At 39.9% G+C, this 16,494-nt stretch overlaps 1 protein-coding gene across 8 annotated transcripts in view; it reads right to left on the bottom strand.

Moving 5' to 3' along the window:
• Nucleotides 1–10,661: 10,661 nt before the first annotated feature.
• Nucleotides 10,662–16,494, bottom strand: part of VWA3B (von Willebrand factor A domain containing 3B) — a 72,510-nt gene continuing 66,677 nt past the window's right edge. For all 8 annotated transcript variants that reach the window (XM_027718136.2, XM_039390560.1, XM_039390563.1 and 5 more), the window contains 2 exons: nucleotides 15,843–16,084; nucleotides 10,662–11,022 (listed from right to left, as the gene is read on the bottom strand). In XM_027718136.2, coding sequence (XP_027573937.2) covers nucleotides 10,838–11,022; nucleotides 15,843–16,084 — 427 coding nt within the window. In that variant the 3' untranslated portion in view covers nucleotides 10,662–10,837. The remainder of the gene's footprint in view (nucleotides 11,023–15,842; nucleotides 16,085–16,494) is intronic.

Below are 16,494 nucleotides of genomic sequence, written 5' to 3'. Positions count from 1 at the left end.
CTTCAGTAGAGCACTGTGTCCTGATGAATCCTGAGATTACCCTGCTAAAATCCCAAGTGGCTGGTAAGAATCAATGCTTGCACCTGCCTATGCACAAAAGAAAAAGTACTGGCTGATTTGATGCTGGCAATGGTTAGAGGGGAAGGAATGTTTCAGTAGAATATATTTATTAAGATAAGCTCCTCATTTATTAGCTTACATATGAAGAATAGCCCTGAAGGACAAGTTTCATAACGCTAGAAAGCAGGATTCCTAAAGTTAGGTTATCCTTAAATCCTTTTCTTGCCATGGGAGGTGGGGATTGCTGGAAAGCATGTTGTGCTAGGTGTTTTTATGCAAAAATAGAGAGACTAAAACTGAGCCTCAGATGCTTGTATGATGCTACTGAGGGACTGGGAAGGAGAGCTTAGAAGTTTCTTCTGCCTTTTCCATTGCCATGTAGCTATATTTTCTAGAAAAGAACTAAGAGTCCCTTTGGCTTTAACACCCTTCTTCTAGTGACAAATAATATTTCATTCTAGGGCTATTTCATTTGCTTTGCCCTTATCCTCAAAGCATGGACTGATCGCTACATAAACAGCCGCTGAATGGCACACGCCTGTAATTTAGAAGTAGACAAGCCAGATGTCTGGTTTGCATGGCAGTTCTGCGTCTGATAACTCATTCATGTGGACTCTTTAAACACAGAAAAGAAGAGGAATGTCTTCTCTAAGATCCAAACTTTGAAATATGAGCAATCACCATTCACAAGGAAACTCCAACATTCGTAACAATGTCAAATAAAAATGCAGCATAAAAAATAAGAAAAATCAACTTCACAAACTTCTGATTGCTAAAGTAAAGCCCCGATATTCAACAACATAAAAGTGTGATCAGGCCATTCTTGGCACAGCAGGAGTCACAGATATTTTGAAAAATAAATCCCAAAGATATGTACTACATCAAAGCTATTGAAAAGTGACATTGTTGCATGTTGCTTTTTCTAAAAGATGTACAGGGTAGGTCAGGTAATTAAATCACTGCTGTACTCATTTCAAAGAATAACAAAACTAAAATTAGGACAATACTTTACAAATTGCTGTACCACACAGAAGTCAGCAGTCACTTTAATCGTGGCTATGTTTTGTTTGTGCATAATATGCAGGACGGAACAGTAGAGGGTGTTGGCTTAAAGGAAAATTTGAGTTCACAATATGGAACAAGTCCTGTTTGCTACAATTCACAACAAAAAGTCAGGTGCTGGTAAGTACAGCTGTGTCTCAGTGTAAATCGCACTGAGGAACCTGTCCATCGCCTCACCTTCAAGAGCAGAGTAAATCAAAAAAAAAGAATTGCAAAAAAACCCCTCTTAGAATCATAGAAGGTTAGAATTGTTTAGGTTGGAAAAGATCTTTAAGATCATCAAGGCTAACCATTAACATAACACTTCCAAGTTCACCACTAAACCATGTCCTCAAATGCCACATCTACACATCTTTTAAATACCTCCAGGGATGGTGACTCCACCACTTTCCAGAGCAGCCTATTTCAGCGCTTGACAACCCTTTCAGTGAAGGAGTTTTTCATAATATCTAATCTGAACCTCTCCTGCCGCAACTTGAGGCCATTTCCTCTCATCCCGTCATTTGTTATCTGGGAGACTGACCCCCTTATTTTTATGTCATTTATGACAATTTTGTGAAGTTGAATGATTTTTAATGTACCTTGCAGATTGGATAATTGTTCTTTTGATGACTTTCTGGGTAGCAGCTCAGAAGATATTTTTAATTAGAGGTTTGTATGGCATGCCTTGGTATCAGTAGATTTGCCTTTCTTTTCTGCAGTTTTCTAATGGCAGAATGATTTCCTCCCCTCTTCCCATAATTAAGCAGATATAAATGGTAATGGATATAAATGGACAAACCTAAGCCTCTCCTGCAATACTCACCTGGGGAATGACTTAACTGACAAGGCTCAGTGCTATTTTGGGTGCAGTGGATTATCTCACCCAGCATCCAGCAACCAGACAAAATGAGTCTTTCATAAGTCTTATGTCATACATGACACCCTGAATCAGATATCTTGGAGACCCTTGGGCATCTCAGATAGCATTGGACTCATGTGTCTAGGCAACTGCTCTTCATCCTGTTTGTTTAGATTCTGTGTGTATGAAGAGAAAGCAAAATAAAGAGACATTTTTAAAGTTCCTTAATTTATTTAGGCTTGCTCAGGAAGCATATTTGTGGCTACACTATTCATGAGTATCACATCTACATCCCGAATCACGGGATTTTGCTCCCTCTCCATTCAGTTTGATGCTGAATGTGTATCCTGGACACACCAATACTCCTCAGCAAGTGCTTGCATTTAGACTTCAACTCTCAGATGAAAATTGTCAAGCATGGACCTTACCACAGACTTGGCTAACTTTCTTTGTACATTTTAGTTCATGAAACCCCATGAAGGTGTTGCCTTGGAGGTTTTTGATTTTTTAATTTTTCTAGATTTTAGAAGTATCTGTATTTATTGTATCCCTCACTCTTTAGCACAGTACTTACACATACGCAACCTTATTGCCCTATTCCATATCAATTCCCCCTAAACTCCACTAGCATATTTAGTCTCTTTTTCAAGGTAGGCCTTCATTCTGTTTAAGAACATCTGCACCCTGGCCTGGACAACAAGATATCACCCAGGCAAAGCAACCTTCAAACCCAGAACTCTGGAAAGCCTCCAAGGACTGTACGTGCTCTGAAGAAGATGAAGATGAGGAAGAGGGGGTCACAAAACTCCCCCAGACTCAATTCCCGAGGGGAGGGTCGGGGGGCAGAACGAGGCAAAGGCCGGGGGATGGATGAGCAGGGATTGGATGGACATCATCATAAAAATTGTAACACCTGGGTCAGGGGGCGCATGCATGGTTTGTATTCCCAGAGCCTGAGAGGCTTCATTAAAACCTTCCCTTATCTTACCTCCTACTTAAATTGCCCTGGAGTTTTTTTCTCCCTAGGTCTTTTAGGCAGCAAAGGTCACAAATAAGACACATTTTTAAAGTATTATATAGTTGTAAGTGCCAGGTTAATATTATGGGAACTAACTGAAGTCATGTACACTGGTGTCTGGTGTCAATGTAACAACAACCCCTTAGAGTTACCTGGGACCACTGCTGGAAAGAGCAAAACAGCAGTGCCAGACCAAACCAGTAAGCATTACACAGCTCATTAGAAGACCCAGGCCCTTGTAGAAGTGCTTGTAGTCTAATTCAAGGGAAAAAAAATTCAAAACAGCAACAGATGTGCATGTAGGTACAGTGTATACTGAAACTTTCTTTACTATTACCTACTTCACAGGAGCCAATGCATTCTGAGATCTGTCTTTGCCAGTTTCTGTGCAGGAGTGGACCTGACCTCTCAGCTTCTCCCTGACTTCTCTGAAGTTAAAAAAGTGCTTGCTGAAGCACCTATAAACCACATGCACACACAAGGTCACATATATACAGGAACAAAAGTTTCAGTGGGAGACACCATTGCTGGTGGGAGGAGAGGAATATTGTTTCAGTACTTTGGCATGCTATGAACTTCAAGGCTGTTGCAGCCGAATTTTACAGGTAATGGTCAAACTGGTCAGATTGGTCGTTTGAATGCATTAATCTATTTTTAAGCAATACAAGGTGGGTAGGCAGGGAGAGAAAAGGATCACAGGTTACTAGTCAGCCATAAATTTGTCACTAGGAAAGTTCCTCTTGGTGGACCCTGCACAAAATGTCACACATTTATGGGAGAAAGGATTCTCAAAATTCCAACCAACTATGAAAAATGATGGGGCTTTGCTGGTTTGTGCCACTTAAAAAGCACACCCTCTTAGGCTTTTCAGTGTAACCCATTTCTCTGTGGAGTTAAACTCTGCAATCTCCTGCTGCTCTTACAGCCAGAATTAAGCTAAACATTCCACAGTAAGAAAATGAGAAAGAAGAGGCAAAGAAAATTAATTTTTGTCCTGGAAGACACAAAGGAAATCTGTGTAGCTTTTGTGCTCAGGATGACAGCACAGAGTGACAGAATGTAGCTGTTCTCTGACCATGAGGGCTGGCAGAGCTGAAAGGACCAGCAAGCACAGCATCACTCGTCCCAGCCAACACTAACGTGACTGAAAGCATTTAGCTATATATTTAATTAAGGGAACAAACAGGAACACTCAGCTGACAGCACGGCAGGCGTACTCACAGCGTAATTGTCTGGAAACATATTTTTAAATTCATGTGCAAAAATATTTAAGCACTCAATGCCAAGCTGTTACGCTGAAGTGCTGCCTCTTGTTTGCCAAGAAAAGGTCTGAGTTTCCTTCACTTTTGTAAAGCAGCTGCACAATAGAAAGGTTGAGGGTAAACCTTGGCAGGAATCTTCTTGTAGAAGATTTTTTTCTCCTCTACTTTCTGTACCTCTTATAATTTATTCACAGACAAATGACATACTGACCCCCTGTCATCTCTTATGATGTAAATAAAAATGGTCTGTAAGTACCAAAATATACTTCTGTTCAGGAAGAAATGGACCAAGATAAATACTGAAAGGTATAACACACCCTGCCTTGGTGTCTAGTCTGCCACGATTCTGTGAGTTATCTATTAAATCCCAAGGCACCTTGCCTTTTTGTGGACAATTCAGATTCTGTATCCATGACTTCCTATAACAACCATCCCTATAAAAACTTGCCTAGTCCCTGTATTTTGTGTGCTTATATTTATATTTTTAATACTTTTCATGCCTAGCAAGGGCAAAGCTCTTTCAGTTCAAGGTGACTTTCATGTTATATCAATGAAAACAGGAGAAAAGAATAAACAGGCAGCATCTGTGGGTGGTAAATGAATGCAGTATGTGTGAAAAGACTTCCAGAAGAAAGCCAGGCTCTGCAGACAGGCAGACAAGGTGAAAAATGTGAAGTATAGTAGAAAGAAAACAAAAAATTTTCCACTATATTCCCCATCTATATTCACTACGTTGCCTGAATTTGCTCCCCACACACATTTCTTGGTATCTTGGGTTTCCATTTCAGCCATGAAAAGTGAGTAGATTCACAGTACCTTGTATCAGAAAGAGCATGGGGAGATGGTAATTCTATGAATTGCTGGCACATAAGGAGACTGTCTTCCCCTAGAAATCCCCCTTCATGTTCCCAGCAAACACAATCCCACTACATCTCAGCAAGCAGGGAGACCAATGCTCCAAGGCCTGAAGGGCCAGACCCTGCACCAACTCCACCAGGGCAGGACCCAGAGTGCAGGAGCAGCCCTGACACTGTGGCACCATGTACTGCACCGGCTGTGGCTTCAGGGAGGTGCTAACAGGGCAATCCAAGGAGGATGCAATGTTAGTGATTTAATCTGAGGAGAATGCTGAGCTTGAAAAGTCATCATCCCCAATTTTTTATTACTTACTGCTGTTCCAGATTTTGTTTTCAAGCACAAGCACCCAAGCTCTGCTTTAACTCTGAGCCTACTAGCAGCTGTGTAGCTCCAGCAGTGCAAGGTGGATTTTAAACCAGTGCAGGCTACTTCTCAACAGGGCTGACTAATGCGGGGTCACTGCTGAAATAGCCACCATCATGTGGCTTCTGGTTGACTAGGGGGACTGACAAAACTGTTTGCAGGAAAAAAATCTGCCTGGAAAAGTTTAAAAGGAGAGGCAAAAATATGGTAACCTATATGTGAACTCAGATGTGCCATGCTGTGAACTCAAAATACATTCCAGAACTAGGGAGAGCTTGGCTGGAGCTTGTGAGCTCCTGGGAACAAACCTTGCTGCAGGTTTGAATGTCTGTTCTGTATCTTTACAGCAAAACCAGGGAAGACTGCTTAGGTTAGCCCTGAGTTTTTTTGCTCAGCTAAGCCTGGAACTTACAAGTTATCTCAGGGGAACTAAAGGTGCTGGAATTAGCCACAGCCCTAAAATCAAAGGCCTTCCATCTAATCCTGCCTTGACCACTCTTGTGAAAATCAATTACAGTACTTATTTTTGTAAAACTACTGAAAATTAGGACAATAGTCCTAACAAAATGTCACAGAAGAACCACTCAGGTGCTGGGGAATAAATGCATCAATGAGATCAAAGGCAAGCTCTAGGAAGAAAAAAAAAAAAAAGCACCTTTGCAAGTGAGTGCCTGTAATATATCACCATCCTTCTTTTTATGCTGAACCATATAACGGTTGCCTGAAAAATCTTATATACCTGTCCATAACCATGTCTCTCCAGATGAAAGGCTATTTCCAGAGGAAAAAGATATGAGCAGTCTGAGAAAAAGTTCTAAAATGTTCCTGTCTCATCAGCTTCTCTGAAAACTACAGCATCTCCTGTACTAAATCTCCATCCCTCTTTGAACTTTCCTCTCTGCTGGAGATAAAAAACAAAACAAAGATGAGGTGTGAAGGGATCTCCAGTCTCCTCATCACTGTCTGACATAGCAAAAACTCAGCTTACAGTCACAAATCTGAGCTCAAGATCAGTGCATGCAGGTAGCTGTGACTATGTGTCAAAGCCTGTGTTCCTAATTTCCCAACATCCTTTCCTCAGAAGCCTCAGGCACCTAAAGACCATGTGGAAAAGAGGGAGGCAGAGAGGCAGCTACACACATGCCACAATGCTCAGCTGTGAGTTATCTGCAGGGGAAACTGTCTGAAGCAGGGAATGCTACTGGAGATGGACAATTACCTCTTCTAAAGCTACTAAGGACTGAGATGTGGGGCAACTTTCAGAGGAAGGGGTGACACTGCCGGTGCTGAGGCCCCAAGCTTAAGAGCTGGTTGGAGTAGAAGAACTGGGCAAAAAGAACTGCTGTTCAGTTTAGGCCACAGATGTGTTTGTATTTGCTTGCTTTTGATCTATTCTTACAGCCCTGTAATTAGAAGACTGAGCTTAGAATATATTGAAATCATCCCTCACACAGATTTGCTCTCCAGCATGTTTTCATTAAATTAGAACCTGGGCACTACTAAGCCGGGTTGAGGTGTGTCTTTGCAGAAGCAGCAAGGCTTCATCAGCAAACTTCTTCTTGTAACTTGGGTAGGGACAGCATTTGCTCCAGGGCCAGTGTGGGGAGGACTGGCATCACAGGCAAAGCCTGCACCCTTTTCTGCTGAGCAGCCTCTTCTCCCAGGAGAAGCACCTCATAGCTGGGGGAAAACCTCAGCTTTGATGCCAACACCCTCATTTTATCAGTGGGAGAGGGTTACAGTTGGGCCCCAGATCCACTCAGAGCCATGTGGATGTGTGTTTAAGAAGAATTATTGGATCTCTCACAGCATTGTTTATCAAAAGACTGAGCCTTGGGAGCTCAGCTGTATTTATGCAGCAGCCAAGGGAAGCAGTGTTCTCACTTGCCTAGGCAAGCAAGGAAACAGCCATGGAGGAAAAGGTCCTTCGCATTCTTGTGCAGATTGAGTCAAAGTTTCCTATACAAACTTCTGTGAAGCTGCCCTTTTTCTTGGAAGATAGGACATTGCTCTGATTTCATGTTCACAACTGAGTAGGAGATTACTGATGATTTTGTAAAGGAATTCATTCTCAAACACTTTTCCACTTCCTCCAGTTTTAACAGCTGCTCTCATAAAAGCCTTTACTCATATTTCCCCTTTTATCTATTCTTACTTCCCTTGGCCTCTGAGAGTTTCATGGCCACACTACCAATAAGACAGTGAACAGGTGTTCTCTCCCTGTGTGTTTCATGCCATGCTGAATACAAGGGGCTGAGTCCCAGTCCCTGGATCGAGAGTTTGATCCAGAATGGCAAATACAGGTGGGGGTGAATATTCTTTTCTGTTCCTTTGTTTGGGGGGGTGTGTGTTTGTTTGTTGTTGCTCTGTAGACTATCTTTCTTTATCAAATAGTAAAAGTGCTATCTTTGTAGTTGGCCAAGAATCACAAAGAAAGAGTCTAAGCACAGTCTTGGCAACCCAAACCCCACCACTGCCATCTTTGTATGAGGCAGCGTGATGAAGAAGCAACCTGGTTTTTTCGATGATCCAGTTGTGCTCTATTGACAGAATCTGAGATTAGACCTCCCTGGTCAAGCTCAGACATATGGCAAATCTAATTGGAAAATTCATCTTGTTGATAGATCATCATAACACTACTTGTCTCTAAAACAGATGGAGGAGAGAAACAAGCATATGAAAACGTAACCTCTTGTACATCTGCACCAGGGTGTGGAACTCAGGACAGAGTCCACTTTGTGCAAATGGACCAACAGGAATGTTTGAATGAAGAGAATAAACCATACTGGCAGTTTCCAAGCTTAATACAAAGCAATGCAACAAAACATTTAACCAAACTCAGGCAGGAAAAAGGTCTTGTGGTCCACAGTAGGGAAAATTAATATGTTACCCCATGACAGGTGCTTTTGAGGTCAGACAGCACACCCAGAAAGGAACAGTGAAATGGATTCTTAATAACAAGTGAAAAAGAAACTCATCCATCACCATCCATATTTTTATAATAAATCAGTTTTTAAATGTAACTTGTCTAAATAACCAACAATGATTGATGACCACACTTTATGCAGAAGAAGAATTAACCATTCAGACTACCTGTGCTGCCAGTTTTAATCCTGCTCTTGGTTAACATTTTGTATTTCTCACAAATATGTATTGCATGCAGTGGAATACTAAGTTTCTTGAGCCATTTTTTTCAAAGGGATCCTAGTCTTTATCATTATGGGTTGGCATACAATCCATCTGCACTTAACAGTACGTACATACAAAATTGGCCCACACTCCATTTTGTTCATGTACTTGGAATTACATATGCTCAGCCTCAAATACACAGTAATCACAGATGACACAGATGAGATGATCAACGTCTATGCTAAATTAAGTCTGTTTGAGACATCTTCTGCAAAAAATATGAGCAGGTAAATTCTAAAATCTGTGTGATTGAAAGTCATTCTTGAGAATAAAATAGATATCTAAACTTTTCATTTAGAAATTTTTTCTACAGCCATGCACAGTGCTTTTCCATCTATTGGTAGTGCCATTTCCTTCAGAAAACAAAAATATTCTTATCCACAGTAGAAATATTTCTTTCCAGCTGTCCTGTCCTACGTATAGTTATATTAGTGATATCACTTCCAATTTTTCTACTGTGTAAAAAAATCCTCAGTGACTCCCTAAAACCAAGGACTCCATCTGTGTATCAGCTGTGTTCTCCAAGAGAATACTCCAAGACATGATGGAGTAAGGAGCCTGACTTGCAGAACAGAAGGTAACATGAAATATGCAAACTGGAACTTCAGGATAGACCATTTCAGAATTACAGTTTTTCCCAGGTTTGAGTCTTCCCTGAGTCAGGCCATGCAGAAATTTCAACACTCTCATATCTCCACTGAAGTATCTTGGCTTCAAGGTCATTTTGGCTACACAAAATATAATTCTCCTTTACTAAATAAAAAAACTCTGGGGTTTTGGGTTTTATTTTGTTGGGGGATTTTGTATGTGTGTGTGTGTGCTACAAACTGTGACAGAAACAGATCTCAAAACCTCAGAATTTCCCCAAAACTGATAGGTCAATGTTCTTCTGGGAAATATCTTCACAGACAGTGTATACAACTTTCCTGGCCAACTGTACACCTGAACTAGCTACCTAGAGTAGCCAGCTGAAATACACCTGAAGGAAAAGAAATAAACATATCCTCAAAGACTCTGTTTGCCTCCATTGACCACAGAAATACAATGTTTTTATACTCTCTCCTAAATGATGGCACCAGGCTATTCTCATTTTGTATTAACGGCTGTTAAAAATGTGAAGCAAAGAGTGTGGTTTGAGATTTTCAGTGTGTTTGTATATAGAAGCACAGCCAAAAAATCAAGAGAAGCAGGGTATTTAGTATGGTACTTTTAGTTCTCCTACAGCAGGGGACACACATTCATCTGAAAATAATGTGACACCTTCTCCTTCTCTGAGTTGCTCCTTGAGATTTGGTAATAAGCACCACAAGCAGCTCCAGGTGCTGTCTCCACACTGGCCTGGAAAGTGTCTCTTCCAGCTTTGCCATAAATCAGATGTGACCTTCCTACATCTGTAAAATCAAATCAGAATATCACACTACATTTGCTGGATAGAGAAAATTAATCTTTACTTGGTTTTGGGGTTTTTTTAAACTGGGTTCAGTCACCTATCAATTATTTGGGATGTAGAGCAGAGACGCTCCTAAATATGTCTGGGTGCAATTCCTGCTTTCATGTATAATGCTGTAATACTGAAGCAATTCCTCTGCCTCCAGAGTAGCACTCACTTTATAACAAACAACCCTTGGTCTACGTCTGTGTTACTGAGAGGTTAGTTTTCAAGGGCAAAGCACCTCAACTGTGTTCTCATAGGACAGTCCCCATCAGTGGAAAAGCTTTAGGACAGATACATGTAAAAGTCAGCAACAGTGGACAACTGGGCAAGCACCCTGCAGCAGGTCTTCCCAGCTGCCTTACAGACTGAGGCTCTGCAAAAGGAGTTGTGGGAAAAGGTATTTCATAAGAAAGACCTACAGTTAGTAAATCAAATAGTTCTACTGTAAGCACAGAGTAATTTGGAAAAGACAAATTTTCTGTTCTCTTTTCTCATATTGATACTATTCAGCAGCACAGCTGAACCTCTGGCACTGTTTCTCTTTCATACATCCAAAGTAAGTCTGAAAAATAATTTATTATTAACTAATAAGTTTATTTTTGATTCAAGAAATAGAATTTCACAGTTGTAGATGCTAAAAATCTTTTGTATTTGCAGCGTCATTCATTCCTCCCAAGCTCCTTCATCACGCACCCTTAATGTGGCTTCCTGAGCTCTGTGCAGTGGTGCTGAGGCTGGCTTGCCAATCCTCACTGCTCCATGTTGACCCTGATAATCTGGCGGATGTTGCTTTTACCAGGCTCTGGAGAATTTTCTGCAGATGGACTGTACAAGCAACAGCGAGACTTCAGTGAGCTGGGTGTCGAAGCTCTTGGTGACTGCAGAGTTCGACACCTCGATGAACACCAGGGTGATGAAACGGAGAATGAAGATGCTAGGAGAGAACAGGTACTCTTTAGTGAGAGAACACACTGACCCACCGTGAGCTTGGATATTACAGTTCAAACATCCCTTGAAATTTATCATGAAACAAATAACTCCATGACTATATTAATAGAGTAGCAGTCCTGTGTAAAGGTGCTTTTCACTACTTTCCTTTCTGCTTTCATGCCTGTGAGTTCAAACCAGTCTGCTTTTTAGGTATTTGTAAGTATTCTCATTTTCTAAGCTTGTAGCTGTTGTTATTCACAGGCCAGCCTTTGTTCTTACTCTTCCTCTGCTGGGGACAGGGCCAGGCTATACGGACCTTTGTCTGTCCAGTACAACCAGGTTTGTCTTCTCTGGTTTTCTATTTGTGTCACTGAGAAGTCACTTTTTATAGTCATATTAAATGAGACCACCAACTACCAGGCACCCTCCTGGCACAGAACAATGACAATCATAACCAGATGATGAAAAATGAAAGAGAATAAAATAGGAAGAAACAAAGTAAAACAAAAGTGTTTACTCTCTTCTGCTTCATATATTTCTTTAGAGGGGATTTTTTGGTTTTCAATGATCATATAAGAAACACTTGTGTAGTAGAAAACAAAACTGTGGGAGGCATCTGAAAAATAAAGATATGATATACAGGGTGAGGAAGCAAGAGCACAGACCGAGTACATAAAGAGTACAAGATTTGAGTAGGATTAGTTTTAGGAGTGACAGTCATCCATAGCTACCACTGAAACTCTGAAGCTGTGTTTTAAAAATCAGAAGTGTGCCTTTGAAAATTGTCTTATAAATGCACATGGTCAGCACTTAGACACACAAAAGGAGCATTCTGTCTCTTCTTCAGCATCCTAAGAGACAGGAATCTGGAGTTCACCTGTGTGAGAGTCAGGAAATTTCTTCACTGTATCCTGTCAGTCTGCAGCACAAAAACATTGCCAGACTGATATACTGAAAGGTATAATGACTATACTGTTTCCCTGAGTAAAATGAAAGATGCACTGTTAAATGACTGCTCCCATCACATACAATTCACAAACTGTTTATTTTCTTTACCTGGTGCACATGCTCTCTATGTATCTTCCCAAGATGTTGAAATAACCCATTCTGGTCTTGCTCCCAGGATCTGGACTGAACTGCCCTTCCTCTCCACCTTCAGATACCCCAACACATGCCTCCTACACCAATGGCACTTTCTTTCCTTGCCTGTCTCCATGTTTCATTCTTTACAGGGAAAGAGATGGAAAGTTTAGCACACTTTCCTCTTTCCATTAGCTGACAATGCTGAGAGGAGAGAGTGGTTCCAGCCAAGCTGTACCAAACAAAAGAGACAAGCAAAAGCTAAATCTGGAAGCCATTGGGGAGCCCTTAACCACACACAGCTGCAGTAAGGACCATATGCAAGCATAGCTGAATTGACATCAACTGCTTATTAAACAAGCCATGACCAACAGATGGGAACACTGCTTTATTATGATAGCCTTCTCCAAATGCTGAATGAACTAGCTTGGAAAATGAGACTGGAAAATGAGTGGGTGCTAAAAATGTTAAATCCTACTGTGGGAAATCCAGCCAATCCACTAGACTGCCAGATGCCACAGCTGTTACACTCTTGAACCCAATTCATAGGAACTACATTTGCCACATAAAAGGATAGAAAATGTGCATTTTCAGAGGTCTCCCAACTACTCCATATTGCCAGTTATAGTAATTATCAGCAAAATTGCTTCAAGCCACATCTCATTATAAATGAAAAGGAGATTTTGTCTCTGTTAGCTATTATTTGCTAATGCATCAGACAATGCAGTCTATTATAAGTATCATACCCATCCTTCACTCCATTTTTTTTTCCAATTTATTTTTTTTACTAGATACAGATTTAGAAAATTGACAGGGAAATCACATGTAATGAAGATTGATTTCAGAGGTCATGGTCATTATAGAACAGAGAAAAGACTAGAAAGACAGGGAGAAGAATTTTTCTATAGAAAGAGATACATGATTTTTAAAGTATCTATACCAACAATTATTGCAATAACCATGGGTGGAGTTAAGTATCAATGATCTTGTTCCATCAAACAGTATTACTTGAGTTACCTGGACAAAGAATCATTAGCCCACTAACAGTCAGCAGAAATTTGCCAGGCCTTCATTCGCTCTCTTATAAACTTACAGAGCTAACTAACACAGTAAGAGAGGCAAGCATACACATCAAAATAATAATGTTTCAAATATAATAGTTCTGGAAGAAATAAGACAAAATTACACTTCAAGACAATAATGAAGCTAATACACACTAAATAACTAACAAAATTACTTAATCTTTATTCACTTCCATTACTGTTGTTTCCCTCAGTGGGAACAACAGAAATGGGTTGTTGATACCTCTTAACTATCAGAAATACTTTAACTGAGCACAAATCAAACCACAAACATTCCAAAATGCTCCTTTAATTCATACAGGGCAGCTGTATGTGGAAATACAAGGGTTTATGGAAATAAATGGCTTCATCAACCACCTATATAAGAGCTATGTAGCTGAATCCACATTATCTTAGAGAGCACAAAAATCCATCTCCATATCTGGCAATGCTCATTCAAGTTGAGGAGAACTTCCTGATGTAACAGATGAATGTACACATGAAGTCAGTAGAACTGTAGGAAGAAGTGCTGATTGACACACTGAGTAGTTACGAAATATAGCTCAATCAGACTATTAAATATATACATATATATGGATCCGGACATAGGAAGTGACAAGACAAACCTTTGGAAAGAAAATGCAAGAAATACTGATGGCATTGAATGCTTTTAATGCATTACACACATACACACATAAGGAAAACTTGTGTATAAATATGAAGAAAATGCCTTTACTTCAGGCAAACAGGTCAAGACTATCGATCTATTTCAAAAGTTAAAAGATATCCAAATTATTTGGGTATTCAATATTAAGAGGAAAAGAACATGTGGGAGAATTATACAGCTTTCAGATAAACCAGTTCCCAGTTTAACAGACTGTCTTAGAAATCTCAAAAAATATAAGTATAACCTAGTTACCATAAAAGGTATTTAGCTACCAAAGTTATTATTGAAGCTATTCAAGATATTTCTCTGAGATGCTGACTCTATTTTTAAAAAATGCCTCTGTTATAAACAATCAAGAAATAATGAAGTATTGAAAGCAACTACTAGGAAAACCTGGAAAGGGATCACTCTGATGGACATTGGTGTGTCAGGCATATGAAGGGCAACAACCGAGATTTCAGAGTTATGCAGGTCTGAAGATGAAAATAGAATGTTTCACCTTATAATTACTTTTGCTATTTAGGCTGCTGACTTGAATATCCAGCCTTATTTCAACATAATGAAAATTCCATGAAGGGAAAGTCCACTGCTAGATATCTGATATTTTTAATATCTGGTCCACAGAGACTAACTGAATAATTCATTAGACCAGCAGAGCTTTCCAACTTCTCAGCCATGTTACTTAACACTTAAATCAATGTAATTAAATATCACTACTACTATGAAAAGTGTTAACCTGTATAGGTGAATCTCACAGATCTGGTGATCAACATATACTGAACTGCCAGGCAGTAAATGTAAGCTAATAGCTCATACTAGACTGAACCTTGGGTAGAAGGAAAAAACAATGCCAGGCAAATTTGTTTTCTTTATTCTCTTCACTCTGATAAAACACAGAAGGATATGTAAATGAAAATACATCTAAATAAAAAAAAAGCCATATTCAATATTCATGGTATCATAAGAAGAGGACAGGGTACTCTATTTAGCATATTCGACCTGCAAAGCACCTTGAAGGCTTGTTAGAGCACTATGAGATTATTTGCTAAGTCTAGGCAGGATTAAAATGCACAGATAACCACTGCTCTTGTTTAATCTTTCCTTCAAGCTGCATGGAATCAGTTACAGGACTTGCTGATCACATTAGCATTATTTCACATTTACTCAGTATCTGCATCTCAAGATGTCCAATAGGAAGGCACCTGGGATAACGAGGATCTCCAGTGAAGTAGCCCTACTTGTGGAGTTGTGGTCTCTCAGACAGCTACTGGACAAGGCCAGCACCTCTGTTCTGACCAGGCCACTCCTAAAATGCCAATTATATAATGGGCACCATAATACCCATTATAAACAATGTAAATGGAATTTGCAGACAGTCTTTAAAAGATGAATGAGGACATAGAAGGAAAATTCAGAGGAGTCAAATCAAGTTGATTGACAATGTTATGATTGAGTGAATCTAATAATCCACTACTTCTGGAGGTAAATAAATAATGAGGATGTTAAGAACATGGCAGACATACACTAGGCCAGGGCTCCACTGCAGAGTGACAGGGAGTACAGATACCAATATCAGCTTTAACTGAGCTAGCTCATACACTAAAAGCAATTTACCCTCTGAGGCACTGAGCTACAGATCCAATAATTTAATATCTGCAATACAGATATTAACACGTAACACAAGTAACAAACAGTAGAGGGACTGGAATACATACTCAGCTTATAAGCAGGTACTAAGGTTGGTGTTATTGCATCTTCACTGCTACTACAACTGTTAGGGAAATTATGGTAGCATGTGCTGGAACATGCTCAATTAGTTTATTGCCTTTGCTGTGAAAACACATGCTGAGAAAGTGTCAAGAGTGGTTTCCAAAGGAGGTGAAAGAACTTCATCACATAGGACATGGGAAAGCAAACTGGGATAACACCTAGAATTCCTTGTCTGGGGAATAACTAAAGGCCCATCAGAACTGTTTAATTCCTAACATTTATAATTTTCCAGACCTACTTCTTTACCTCCAAATTCTTCTTTATTACTAGACTGTGAATTTCTTCCTCTCTGTTTTACTTCACTTTTGGAGACAAATATAAGATTATCAAAGTCTGACATCTTCTCCATGGGATGTATTTTGTCTACTGCTCTCCTCTTCTTTTTCTTTTTCCCCCTCTTTTCTTCGACAGTACTTTTCTTTGCTTCTTCTCCTCCTTCATCTTCCAGAGGTGAACGAGGATAGGGCTTTGTGGTCTCACTGTCCAGGCTAAAAAAACACACAAGGAAGTTTGCAAAGCTAAAAGCATACATATCATACTATCTTAAATCCTTTTTACAAGATGTAGATTTCACCTTTTTCCACATCTCACAGTACTAACAAGAGAATGACTTGTCACACTCTTGACCATTTCATAGGGCTGTAAATGTCTTACAATTCAGTTTCCCTTTTACTTATAAAATAAGTAAACAGTAGCCTAAAACAGGGCTCTGGCCCCTAATTCTATCTCACTCTTATGACTCCAGAAAGAATTTGGGCAATAATGTTCTTTTAAGGTGTCAGTCCATATCACACAGTGTTTTACTTTGCATATGGAACTTGTTAGCTACATTTGCACAGTGCTTGCTCTGCCATAATTATTTCTTTCTATTGTGATGGCAGAAAAACACCCCAAACAG

The sequence above is a fragment of the Pipra filicauda genome, unplaced genomic scaffold, assembly GCF_003945595.2.
Source record: "Pipra filicauda isolate LSUMZ 115617 unplaced genomic scaffold, ASM394559v2 scaffold83_size3615187_pilon, whole genome shotgun sequence".
Taxonomy (NCBI): Eukaryota; Metazoa; Chordata; class Aves; order Passeriformes; family Pipridae; genus Pipra; species Pipra filicauda.
The sequence above is the reverse complement of the archived record's forward strand: the minus strand, read 5'-3'. Positions and strand labels throughout refer to the sequence as shown.